The sequence below is a fragment of the Pan paniscus genome, chromosome X (genome assembly GCF_029289425.2).
Source record: "Pan paniscus chromosome X, NHGRI_mPanPan1-v2.0_pri, whole genome shotgun sequence".
In the NCBI taxonomy this organism is placed as follows: domain Eukaryota; kingdom Metazoa; phylum Chordata; class Mammalia; order Primates; family Hominidae; genus Pan; species Pan paniscus.
Genome location: NC_073272.2, coordinates 21262481 through 21274595, shown reverse-complemented (window position 1 = coordinate 21274595; position 12115 = coordinate 21262481). Strand labels below are relative to the sequence as shown.

General features: G+C 41.5%; 1 protein-coding gene across 1 annotated transcript in view; it reads left to right on the top strand.

Moving 5' to 3' along the window:
* Positions 1-12115, top strand: part of MAP3K15 (mitogen-activated protein kinase kinase kinase 15) — a 155403-nt gene that overhangs the window by 41250 nt on the left and 102038 nt on the right. Inside the window, exon 4 of the mRNA XM_034950280.3 lies at positions 11344-11537. Within this exon, the coding sequence (XP_034806171.1) occupies positions 11344-11537 (194 nt within the window). The remainder of the gene's footprint in view (positions 1-11343; positions 11538-12115) is intronic.

Here is a 12115-nt window from a genome sequence, read left to right as displayed (position 1 = left end):
AGCCAGCTGAGGAGCAAATCTTAGGTGTCCTTAGTTAGTGGCCATGATTGAAGCCAATGGACAATTGAGTGGAGGCTCTGACATGCTCTGCTCCTGGGCTGTCCTGAAGAATCTAGGAAGCTGTTTGCAGATGGGCCTTGCACTGTTTATTCGTGGAGAGCTTTATATGTGCAGCCCACTGAAGGAAGTCCGACATTTTAGGCCTGCAGTTAGGATGTTCTACGTGAAGCATCTAAGAGTCACGATTGGGAGTTTTTAGCCTTTTAGGGGTCACGGGACCCCTTTGCCAGTCTGGAGGAGCCTATGGGCCCTTCCCAGAATATGTTTTAAAGCAAGGGTCCTCAACCCCTGGGCCACTGACCGGGCCGCACAGCAGGAGGTGAGCAGCGAGCGAGCAAAGCTTCATCTGTATTTATAGCTGCTCCCCCATTGCTCGCATTACCGCCTGAACGCTGCCTCCTGTCAGATCAGCAGCGGCATTAGATTCTCATAGGAGCACAAACCCTATTGTGAACTACGCATGTGAGGGATCTAGTTTGTGTGCTCCTTATGAGAAACTCATGCCTGATGATCTCTCACTGTGTCCCATCATTCCCAGATGGGACCGTCTAGTTGTAGGAAAACAATCTCAGGGCTCCCGTTGATTCGACATCACAGTGAGTTGTATAATTATTTCATTATATATTACAATGTAATAATAATAGAAATAAAGTGCACAATAAATGTAATGCACTTGAATCATCCTGAAACCATCCTCCCTGCCCCTGCCCACCTGGTCCGTGGAAAAATTTTTTTCCATGAAACCAGTCCCTGGTGCCAAAAATGTTGGGGACCACTGTGTTTAAATACAAAGAATTACAAAGGAGACCCTTCATATCAAAATACAGTTATCAAAATATTTTAAAGTTATATATAATTATGTGCTTCTTTACTAATGTCTTAAATAATGAGATCAAACAGCAGATATTAAAAACCGTCATAATATTTGGAGTAGTGATGGGCATAAAAGTTATTTTGAGATCTCCGCAGGAACTGTAATGTGATATGAAAAAGTCTGTGACTCCTGTTACCAACAAAGTCTCAAGTCTACTACTAGGGTATGTTACCTACATTCCCTAAGTGAGGGAAATGTTATGTTTCAGTTGAGGGCAAATGATGGCAATGATGTAATTTTTTTCTCTTTCAAGTTCACAGACCCCCCCCCGCCCACCTCCAAGAATGACTGGATCTCAGGTTTAGAACTCCTAGTCCCTTCTAGAACTATTGCACATAGAGAATATTTGTGCAAAAAAAAATGGCCATGATTAAGCCTCTATCATCTAATGAGGCTGACACTATTATCATCTCCCTCTTAAAGATGAGAAAACTGAGGTTTAGATAGATGAGTACATTTTTCAGGGTCATCCATTTAGGATGGGATGGAGCTGGAATTCAATCCTTGGCCCTCTGAATTCTTTACTACATTGCTATGCTTGAGTTGAGATGATACTTTGTTTCTATATTGATAAAGTATTTCTTGTTCACCACACTTCACAAATGTGAAAAACAATACTATCCAGTTCAGCTGAGAGGACAAATAAATTAGCATGCCCTTATACACTGTGGGTGGGAGTGTAAATTGCTCCATCCTTTATGACAGCAGTTTAGTCAACATATATTAAGAACCTTAAATTTGTTCTAGTAATTTTACTCCTGGGAAGATATCCTTAGGAAAAGATCACAGTACAAAGATGCCATATGCAAAGATGTTCATCTCAGTGACACTTACAGTAAGGAAATTTCAAAACAAACAAAGTTAGGAATAGAAGAATGGTTAAGTATCCTATATATATTTACCAGATGGTGTATTAGGCAGGCATTTAAAATTATGGCACTTAAGACTATATAATTAAGCTTTTGTAATGAGTCCTTATTAAAAGCACCTATTATTTAATCTGAGTGATGACATAGGACAGTCTTTTCACGGTGATGATATTTGTAGTTGCTAGTAGTTCTGGAAATGCCAATTGCTAGGTCAGGAACTAAAACCTTTAGAGGAAAAATTCCTCCGCTTCCTATCCCCACGCTGTCAGAGACAAGTGGCTTTTCCTTGGGCCTCTGACTTCGCTTACTATATCAGAATCACCGTTTTGGAAATATTTGGAGAGTGTTTAGAATAGGACTTTACATATTAATGTGGTTAGCATACTGGTTCAAATACCTCTTTATGTAGGAAACTAAACTGCCTTTGTTAAATTTGTTTTAATGAGCTGGATTCTTGAGATGTTTCCACTTATAAATGTAACAACTACAAATAGCTGATCCTAGTTTGCTATTGAACATGTGTTATGGTAATCATTGTTTTCATTTTTAATTTCTGGTCTCTTGACCAACCAGAGTCTGAATGTGTTCCATCACTTGAAGATGTTTAGGTCTATTCTTCCTCTTTGTAAGAACAAAAGTACTGTACTTAAGAGCTTGTGCTTTCACTTGGAAGTCTATTAATTCCTTTTTAAAATGTAGTTGTTAGTCCCAATTTCTGCCAAATTTCTTAAACTTTCTGGAAGACTTTCTCAAAGGAAGTATTTTTACCTTCCCAAGTCTCCGGATTCCTGCTGTCTCCTCAGTCCTGTTCATTAAACTCACTCAACTGGTTTCAGAGTTCATGCATTTCTTTTCTTTCTCCTTATTTTTCTCTAACTATGGCTAAACGTTTGCTCCGTGGATCAGATCCTCTGCTGACTGGGGGGTAGACTTCATCAGTTTCTGCTGCTAGTGCTCTGCCTTCTTGAACAGTATTTCTTTTTCACCAAAGAACTTGTGATGGCATTTACCATGTTTGTCAAAATCCAGTTTTTCACACCTCATTATTTAGGATTTGATCAGAACTCTGGGGCAAAGTTTACTCTTGTAACATTTGGGAGGACTAGGTTTGCTAAAGGAATAACGTCAAGATTTCAGCAGAAATGTTTGTTTTGGAGACAGTTGTAAGACATATAACAATTCTTTACAAATAGGTTAGATTCTTGTATCTTCAATTTACCTATCTGTTACAGAAGCTCAGGGTTATTTAATTGTAATAAGTATTTTTGTATTATGTCTTTTAAAGAAACAGAATAAAAGAGAATGTAGGTAGGGGGAGAGAGTGAGTTATATTAACCTTTTTATTTACCATTTCTGATACTTTTCATTTGTTCCTGTGGATTCAAGTTACCATTTGGTGTCATTTCCTTATTCCAATATAACCTTGTTCCTACCAATATCCTTTTGCTGTTATTTTCAAATGTATTACATTTCTGTATAAGCCGCAACACATGATTATAAACATCATTTTCTGCAACTGCTTTTTAAACCAGTTAAGAGAAGAAAAGAGGAAATTTGCAATTATACTATCTTTTATAATTGCATGCATAACTACCTTTACTGGTATTCTTTGTTTTTTATCACGTGAATTCAAATTACTGTCTGGTGTCATTTGCTTTCAGCCTGAAGAAATTCCTTTATTATTATTATTATTATTTTTTTTTTTGAGACAGAGTCTCGCTCTATGGCCCAGGCTGGAGTGCTGTGGCGCGATCTCGGCTCACTGCAAGCTCCACCTCCCAGGTTCATGCCATTCTTCTGCCTCAGCCTCCGGAGTAGCTGGGACTACAGGAGCCCGCCACTACGCCCGGCTAATGTTTTGTATTTTTTTAGTAGAGATGGGGTTTCACTGTGTTAGCCAGGATGGTCTCAATCTCCTGGCCTCGTGATCCACCCACCTCGGCCTCCCAAAGTGCTGGGATTACAGGCGTGAGCCACCGCGCCCGGCCCCTTTAGTATTTTTATAAGATGGGTCTGCTAGCATTATCTCATCTTTTGTTTATCTGAAAATGTTCATATTTCATCTTCATTTTTGAAAGATAGTTTTAGTGGATATAAAATTCTTGGTTGACTTTTTTTTTCTTTCAGCACTTTGAATATGTCATCCCGTGCCCTTCGTTGTTTCTAATGAAAAGTCAGACATTAATCTTACTGGAATTCTCTTGTATATGACAAAACATTTTCCTCTTGCTGCTTTCTGGATTTTCACTCTTTATCTTTCAAAGTTAACTGACATATCTGGGTGTGGACCTCTTTGCCTTTATCCCACTTGGAGTTCATTTGGTTTCTTGGATATGTAGATTTAATTTTTTAAAAAATGATATCTGGGGCCGGGCACGGTGGCTCGCGCCTGTAATCCCAGCACTTTGGGAGACTGAGGTGGGTGGATCACCTGAGGTTGGGAGTTCAAGACCAGCCTGACCAACATGGAGAAACCCTGTCTCTACTAAAAATACAAAATTAGCTGGTGTGGTGGTACATGCCTTAATCCCAGCTACACAGGAGGCTGAGGCAGGAGAATTACTTTAACCTGGTAGACGGAGGTTGTGGTGATCCAAGATCGTGCCATTGCACTCCAACCTGGGCAACAAGAGTGAAACTCCATCTCAAAAAAAAAAAAAAAAATCATATTTGGGAAATTTTCAGCAATTATTTCTTTGAGTATTTTTCTGCTCCTTTCTCTCCTCTTCTTCTGGGACTCCTATTAGGTGTCACATATGTTGGTGCACTTAATGCTGTCCCGTGTTCCTTTAAGACTTTGTTCATTTTTTCTTTTTCTCTCTTGTTCTTCAGATTGCATACCTCTATTTTTCTATCTTCAAGTTTGCTGAATATTTCTTCTGCCACTCAAATTGCCTGTTGAGCCTCTTGAGTGAATTTTTCATTTTGGCTGTTGTACTTTTCAACTTCAGAATTCCTACCCCCCACCCTTTTTTTTTGGTAATTTTTCTTTATCTTCTGTGTTTGAGATACTGTTATACCTTCCTTTAATTCTTTAAGTATGGTTTCCCTTAGTTCTTTGAACGTATTTGTAATATCTGCTTTCAAGTCATTGTCTGCTACATTTAATATCTGGGTCCTTTCAAAGGCAGTTAGCATTGCCTAGTGTTTTTCCCATATGTGGATCACACTGTCCTGTATTTGCATGTTTTGTATTTTTTGTTGACAACTGGACATTTCAGATAATATATTGTAGAAACTCCAGTTACTGATCTTTCTCCCTTCTGCCTCCGGGGCATGTTGTTTTTGTTGTTTACTTGTTTATTTGTTTCATGACTTGACTAGTTCAGTGAAGTCTATTTTTCTGCAATGGGCAGCCTCTGATGTCACTTCTTTTTTTTTTTTTAATTTAAGTTTTAGGGTACATGTGCACAACGTGCAGGTTTGTTACATATGTATACATGTGCCATGTTGGTGTGCTGCACCTATTAACTTGTAATTTAGCATTAGGTATATCACCTAATGCTATCCCTCCCTGCTCCCCCAACCCCACAACATTCCCCGGTGTGTGATGTTCCCCTTCCTGTGTCCATGTGTTCTCATTGTTCATTTCCCACCTATGAGTGAGAACATGTGGTGTTTGGTTTTTTGTCCTTGTGATAATTTGCTGAGAATGATGGTTTCCAGCTTCATTCATGTCCCTACAAAGGACATGAACTCATCCTTTTTTATGGCTGCATAGTATTCCATGGTGTATATGTGCCACATTTTCTTAATCCAGTCTATCGTTGTTGGACATTTGGCTTGGTTCCAAGTCTTTGCTATTGTGAATAGTGGCACAATAAACATACATGTGCATGTGTCTTTATAGCAGCATGGTTTATAATCCTTTAGGTATATACCCAGTAATGGGATGGCTGGGTCAAATGGTATTTCTAGTTCTAGATCCCTGAGGAATCGCCACACTGACTTCCACAATGGTTGAACTAGTTTATAGTCCCACCAACAGTGTAAAAGTGTTCCTATTTCTCCACATCCTCTCCAGCACCTGTTGTTTCCTGACTTTTTAATGATTGCCATTCTAACTGGTGTGAGATGGTATCTCATTGTGGTTTTGATTTGCATTTCTCTGATGGCCAGTGATGATGAGCATTTTTTCATGTGATCTTTGGCTGCATAAATGTCTTCTTTTGAGAAGTGTCTGTTCATATCCTTCGCCCACTTGTTGATGGGGTTTTTTTTTTTTCTTGTAAATTTGTTGGAGTTTATTGTAGATTCTGGATATTAGCCCTTTGTCAGATGAGTAGATTGCAAAAATTTTCTCCCATTCTGTAGGTTGCCTGTTCACTCTGATGGTAGTTTCTTTTGCATGCAGAAGCTCTTTAGTTTAATTAGATCCCACTTGTCAATTTTGGCTTTTGTTGCCATTGCTTTTGGTGTTTTAGACACGAAGTCCTTGCCCATGCCTATGTCCTGAATGGTATTGCCTAGGTTTTCTTCTAGGGTTTTTATGGTTTTAGGTCTAACATGTAAGTCTTTAATCCATCTTGAATTAATTTTTGTATAAGGTGTAAGGAAGGGATCCAGTTTCAGCTTTCTCCATATGGCTAGCCAGTTTTCCCAGCACCATTTATTAAATAGGGAATCCTTTCCCCATTGCTTGTTTTTGTCAGGTTTGTCAAAGATCAGATAGTTGTAGCTATGCGGCATTATTTCTGAGGGCTCTGTTCTGTTCCATTGGTCTATATCTCTGTTTTGGTACCAGTACCATGCTGTTTTGGTTACCGTAGCCTTGTAATATAGTTTGAAGTCAGGTAGCGTGATGCCTCCAGCTTTGTTCTTTTGGCTTAGGGCATTCAATTAGGAAAAGAGGAAGTCAAATTATCCCTGTTTGCAGATGACATGATTGTATATCTACAAAACCCAATCATCTCAGCCCAAAATCTCCTTAAGCTGATAAGCAACTTCAGCAAAGTCTCAGGATACAAAATCATTGTGCAAAAATCACAAGCATTCTTATACACCAATAACAGACAGAGAGCCAAATCATGAGTGAACTCCCATTCACAATTTCTTCAAAGAGAATAGAATACCTAGGAATCCAACTTACAAGGGATGTGAAAGACCTCTTCAAGGAGATCTACAAACCACTGCTCAATGAAATAAAAGAGGATACAAACAAATGGAAGAACATTCCATGCTCATGGGTAGGAAGAATCAATATCGTGAAAATGGCCATACTGCCCAAGGTAATTTATAGATTCAATGCCATCCATATCAAGCTACCAATGACTTTCTTCACAGAATTGGAAAAAACTACTTTAAAATTCATATGATGTCACTTCTTAAAGGGCACACTCTTGGGCATGCGCACAGTTATTCTGACTCTTGTATCCTCATCCAGGAATGACAGTAGTTGCAACTAGGCTCTCTTTGACTGTCTGTTTCCCTGATCTCCCTGTTAAGTTTCTGACTAATCTTCTGTATTGGTCTTACACAACTGGTATTACACTGAGTTGTTAGTCTCCCTCCTTAGCTGATTGTTCTATTGCTTTTGACAATACCTTGAGGCATAATTGTTCCACAGTTTGATACAATTAAAGTTTTGCAGGAATAGTCCTTAAATCTAATCCCTAAGACTTGCTCTGACCTCAGGAAGGTTCCTCCTAGCTGTCTCTTTCCCATTTCTCTCTGTTAAACTTCTAGCTGGTCTACCCTTTACATATTCCTATCACAGAGTTACCAGCCTTCTCTTAATTGCCAGCCACCAAAATCTCCATAATGTTTTGTACAGCACTCATGAGCTTGAACTTCCCCATGGCACATTCTGCATGAAGTCACTCTCCTTGTGAAGAGCTGCAGTTCTTACAGCCTGCCTTTCCCCTGGTCAGAGCTCTGTACCACTGCTGTGGAGATGGCAGTGGAAACAGCAGTCTGTTTCTTTTGGGGTGACACTCTGCTCTGTGAGTGGGGTGCTGGCTAAGGGGAACAGCCTCTAGTCTTCTCAGCTTGCCTCTCTTGGCATAGAACCTTCATTCTGTGAGGGAGCTGGGGCAGGGACAATCAAGTTTCAGCATTCTTGGCCTGTTTTTTGTTTGTTTCTTTGTTTTTGTTTTGTTTTGAGACGGAGTCTTGCTCTGTTGCCCATGTTGGAGTGCAGTGGTACGATCTTGGTTCACTGCAACCTCTGCCTCCCGGGTTTAAGCAATTCTCCTGCCTCAACCTCCCACGTAGGGTTCACTGCAACCTCTGCCTCCCGGATTTAAGCAATTCTCCTGCCTCAGCCTCCCAAGTAGCTGGGATTACAGGCGCTTGCCACCACACCTGGCTAATTTTTGTATTTTTAGTAGAGAGGGGGTTTCACCATGTTGGGCAGGCTGTTCTCTAACTCCTGACCTTGTGATCCATCCACCTCGGCCTCCCAAAGTGCTGGGATTACAGGTGTGAGCCACTGCGCCCAGTCTCGGCCTGTTTTGCCTAGGGTAGAGCTTCTACCCTACAGGTGTAGGCTGGGTAGAGCAAGGGAGCCCTGGTCATCTTGACCACACTTGCCTGGAATAGAGCTTCTACAATATCAGGCTGCGAGGGATAAGAATGTTGGTGGCCTGGTCTTCTAAGGAGAAACAGTGACTCTGGACCAGGGACAAGAGGGAGCCCTTTTGTCTTGGCCACACCTACTTAGAGTAGAACTTCAGTCAGTCTGGGCTGGGTATGGGGGCAGGGGAGCAGTTTATGGCCCAAATGCTGCAGAATCTTACTACCAAGATTTAGATTTTCTTGAATAAAATGTTTTTCCATTTGCTACATGCCCTCAGGACAACTTATAGAGACTTTAAATCAGGGGTGTTCAGTCTTTTGGCTTTGCTGGGCCTCACTGGAGGAAGAAGAATTGTTTGGGCCACGTGTAAAATACACTAACAATAGCTGATGAGCTATTAAAAAAAAAGTTTGTGTGTAAATCTCATAATGTTTTAAGAAAGTTTACAAATTTGTGTTGGGCCACATTCAAAGCCATCCTGGGCCATATGTGGTCCATGGGCCGCGGTTGGACAAGCTTGCTTTAAATGGCTGTTTAAAAAGAATTTTCATCAGTTATGGTTGTCTTTCTGGGGATAGGATCTGGGAAGCTCCTTACACTTCCAGTCCAACTTTAACTTTTTGAAAATAACAAACGATGTTTCTTCAAAGGTATTTTTCCTTCTAGACCTCACTGATCTACACAGTCCTTTTCTCCCTCTGTCTGAACTAGGAAGTCTTTGACCATAGGGTCAACCAATTTCAGGTGTGTATTAGTCCATTTTCATACTGCTATAAAGAACTGTCCAAGACTGGGTAATTTGTAAAGGAAACAGGTTTAATTCACTCACAGTTCAGCATGGCTGGGGAGGCCTCAGGAAACTTACAGTCATGGTGGAAGGGGGAGCCGTGGGCAAGATACCTTCTTCACAAGGCGGCAGGAAGGAGAAGTGCCTAGCGAAGGGGGAAGAGCCCCTTATAAAACCATCGGGTTTCATGAGAACTCACTCACTATCAGGAGAACAGCATGGGAGAAACCGCCCCTGATGATCCAGTTACCTCCACCTGGTCTCTACCTTGACACATGGGGATTACGGGTATTACAATTCAAGATGAGACTTGGGTAGGGACACAAAGCCTAATCATATCATGGTGGAAGAAAGAAAGTTTAACTTTTGAATATGTAAATGGCATTTAATTTAGTCTAGGAACATGGCTTTCTTGGCATGGATGAGGGAGAAATTTACCTCTCACTTACCAAAACCTTAATGCTGAGTGATTTGAGTCTCTAAGAACTTGAAAGTATTACAAGGCCAGGTGCAGGGACTCACACCTGTAATCCCAACCCTTTGGGAGGCCAAGGCAGGAGGATCGCTTGAGCCCAGGAGTTTGAGACTGCAGTGAGCTGTGATTGTGCCACCGCATTGCAGCCTGGGTGACAGAGCAAGACCTTGTCTCAAAAAAAGAAAAAAGTGCCACAGGGAGCAGAGAATCTTTGTTCCTGTGGGGTAGGCAATTCCTAGTGGTTGTGAAGAAGTAGAGAAGAAGTAGACAGGAGCCTGCTACGCCACTTATCTCACACACACACACACACAAACACACACACACACACCCCTACACACCTACCCACCTGAATTTTTACCCTTTCTACTTACAACACTGGTATTTGTGGGTTTTGGTTTTGTTTTGTTTTGTTTTTGATGTAGTCTCGCTCTGTCGCCCAGGCTGGAGGGCAGTGGTGCGATCTAGGCTCAATGCAACCTCCGCCTCCTGGGTTCAAGTGATTCTCCTGCCTCAGCCTCCTGAGTAGCTGGGACTACAGGCATGTGCTACCACACCCGGTTAATTTTTTTTTTTTTTTTTTTTTAAGTAGAGATGGGGTTTCACCATGTTGGCCAGGCTGGTCTCAAACTCCTGACCTCAAATAATCGACTCGCCTCTGCCTTCCAAAGGGCTGGGATTACAGGCGTGAGCCACCGCGCCTGGCCAGTATTTGTGTTTTGACAGGCTTAATACCAATAGCTGGTACCCACAAGGATGGTCTCCAGCTGCTGCTTTGCAGCAGGATGTAAGTATTCTCAGAAAACCAACCCTATTTTCAGGGATAATAGAATATCAGAAGCTTTGTCTAAGACAACATTGACTTGTCACCTGTTTCTGTATGTCCTGGGAGCTAAGAATGGTTCTTACATTTCTTAATGGTTGGAAAATAACAAAATAAGATGATGATTTCAGGACATGTAAAAATACGAAATTTAGACCAGATATGGTGGCTCAAGCCTGTAGTCCCAGCGCTTTGGGAGGTTGAGGTGGGCGGATTGTTTGAGCCCTGAAGTTTGAGACCAGCCTGGGCAACATGGCAAAACCCCAGTCTCTACAAAATAATAGAAATATTAGCTGAGCATGGTGGCACGCACCTGTAGTCCCATCTACTAGGGAGGCTGAGGTGGGAGGGTTGTTTGAGCCTGGGAGGTTGAGGCTGCAGTGAGCCATGTTCGCGCCACTGCACTCCAGTCTGGGTGACAGAGCAAGACCCTGTCTCAAAAAGCAGAAGAGATCTGAGACTCATTATATTCATATATGCTTCCTACAAAACAATTTTTATTCCACAAAGTTTATAATAGCTCACCTATAGTTAAATGATCAAATAATATGCCTTTTTCATCTATGCTGAAAGAAAAAACAATATGCCATGTTGCAATCCTTGCTTACCAGGAGGTTCATGTTCCCTCTGGTTTTGGGCACATATAATGAAACAATGTGATTTCTGAGATTTAAAACCCTAAAATTTCTGCCAGTGAAGTTCAGAGATACATACAGATCAGTTCAGTATTTGAAACCAAATTTTTGTCATATATCTATGTGGTAGAGCTTTTGAAATCGAGCGGTTTCCTGTTTTGTGCCTAATAGATCCATAGTCGTATTGAACGAATTGTTTTCATCCTCAAGTATTTTCTCCATGCCTGTCCCACCAGGCGCCACCTGCCCAGAGCCTACACTTCCACATAAGTTACTTTCTGGCACATCTTTGTTTCTTTTTTCCAGGCATCCAGTGGAAATTATTATTTCATCCCATACATCGTGACACCGTGCGCTGATTATTTTTGCTGCGAGAGTGATGCCCAGAGACGAGCCTCCGAGTACATGCAGCCCAACTGGGACAACATCCTGGGCCCGCTGTGCATGCCTTTGGTGGACAGGTTCATTAGCCTCCTTAAGGACATCCACGTGACCTCATGGTAATTCCCATCTGTCACCAGTAACCCCTGGAGACTCACCAAGATGTCCCCATTTCTTTCAGGGAAGCAGTACACCTTCAAATGAACAGAGTTGCTGGAGAACCCACTATTGTCCCTTACTGGCTCACTTAGCTGGGCCACTGAAATGAAACCAAAAGAGAATAGAACTGGAGTTAAGAAGTCGGGATTGAGCCCGTGTCTGGCCCTGACTCCCTGTTTGATCTTGACATGTAACTTCTCTTCTCTCTGATTGTTCTGTCTCTTCTAGATAAGACAACTTATAGGAAGTTGTCAGTGATTTTTTTTTTTTTAACGATCTCTTTCAGCTCTGAGATCCTGTGTTTCAAGATGATTTCTGAGCATGGCTTTACACTCGCGTGGCTGTTGGGGCTCTTCATATATCTCAGCAAGGTCATTCTGACCTTACGCTCTCGTGCTTTAAAAACCTTCGTGCGTTGAGTGGAGCTGCAGCTATCCTCAGGATGTACTGTGCTGTGTTCTCTTTAGATTTAGGTTAGGTGAGGTGAAATATGCAGAAGTGAATAGGTTTAGATTGGAATCTTGGCTTAGATGATTCC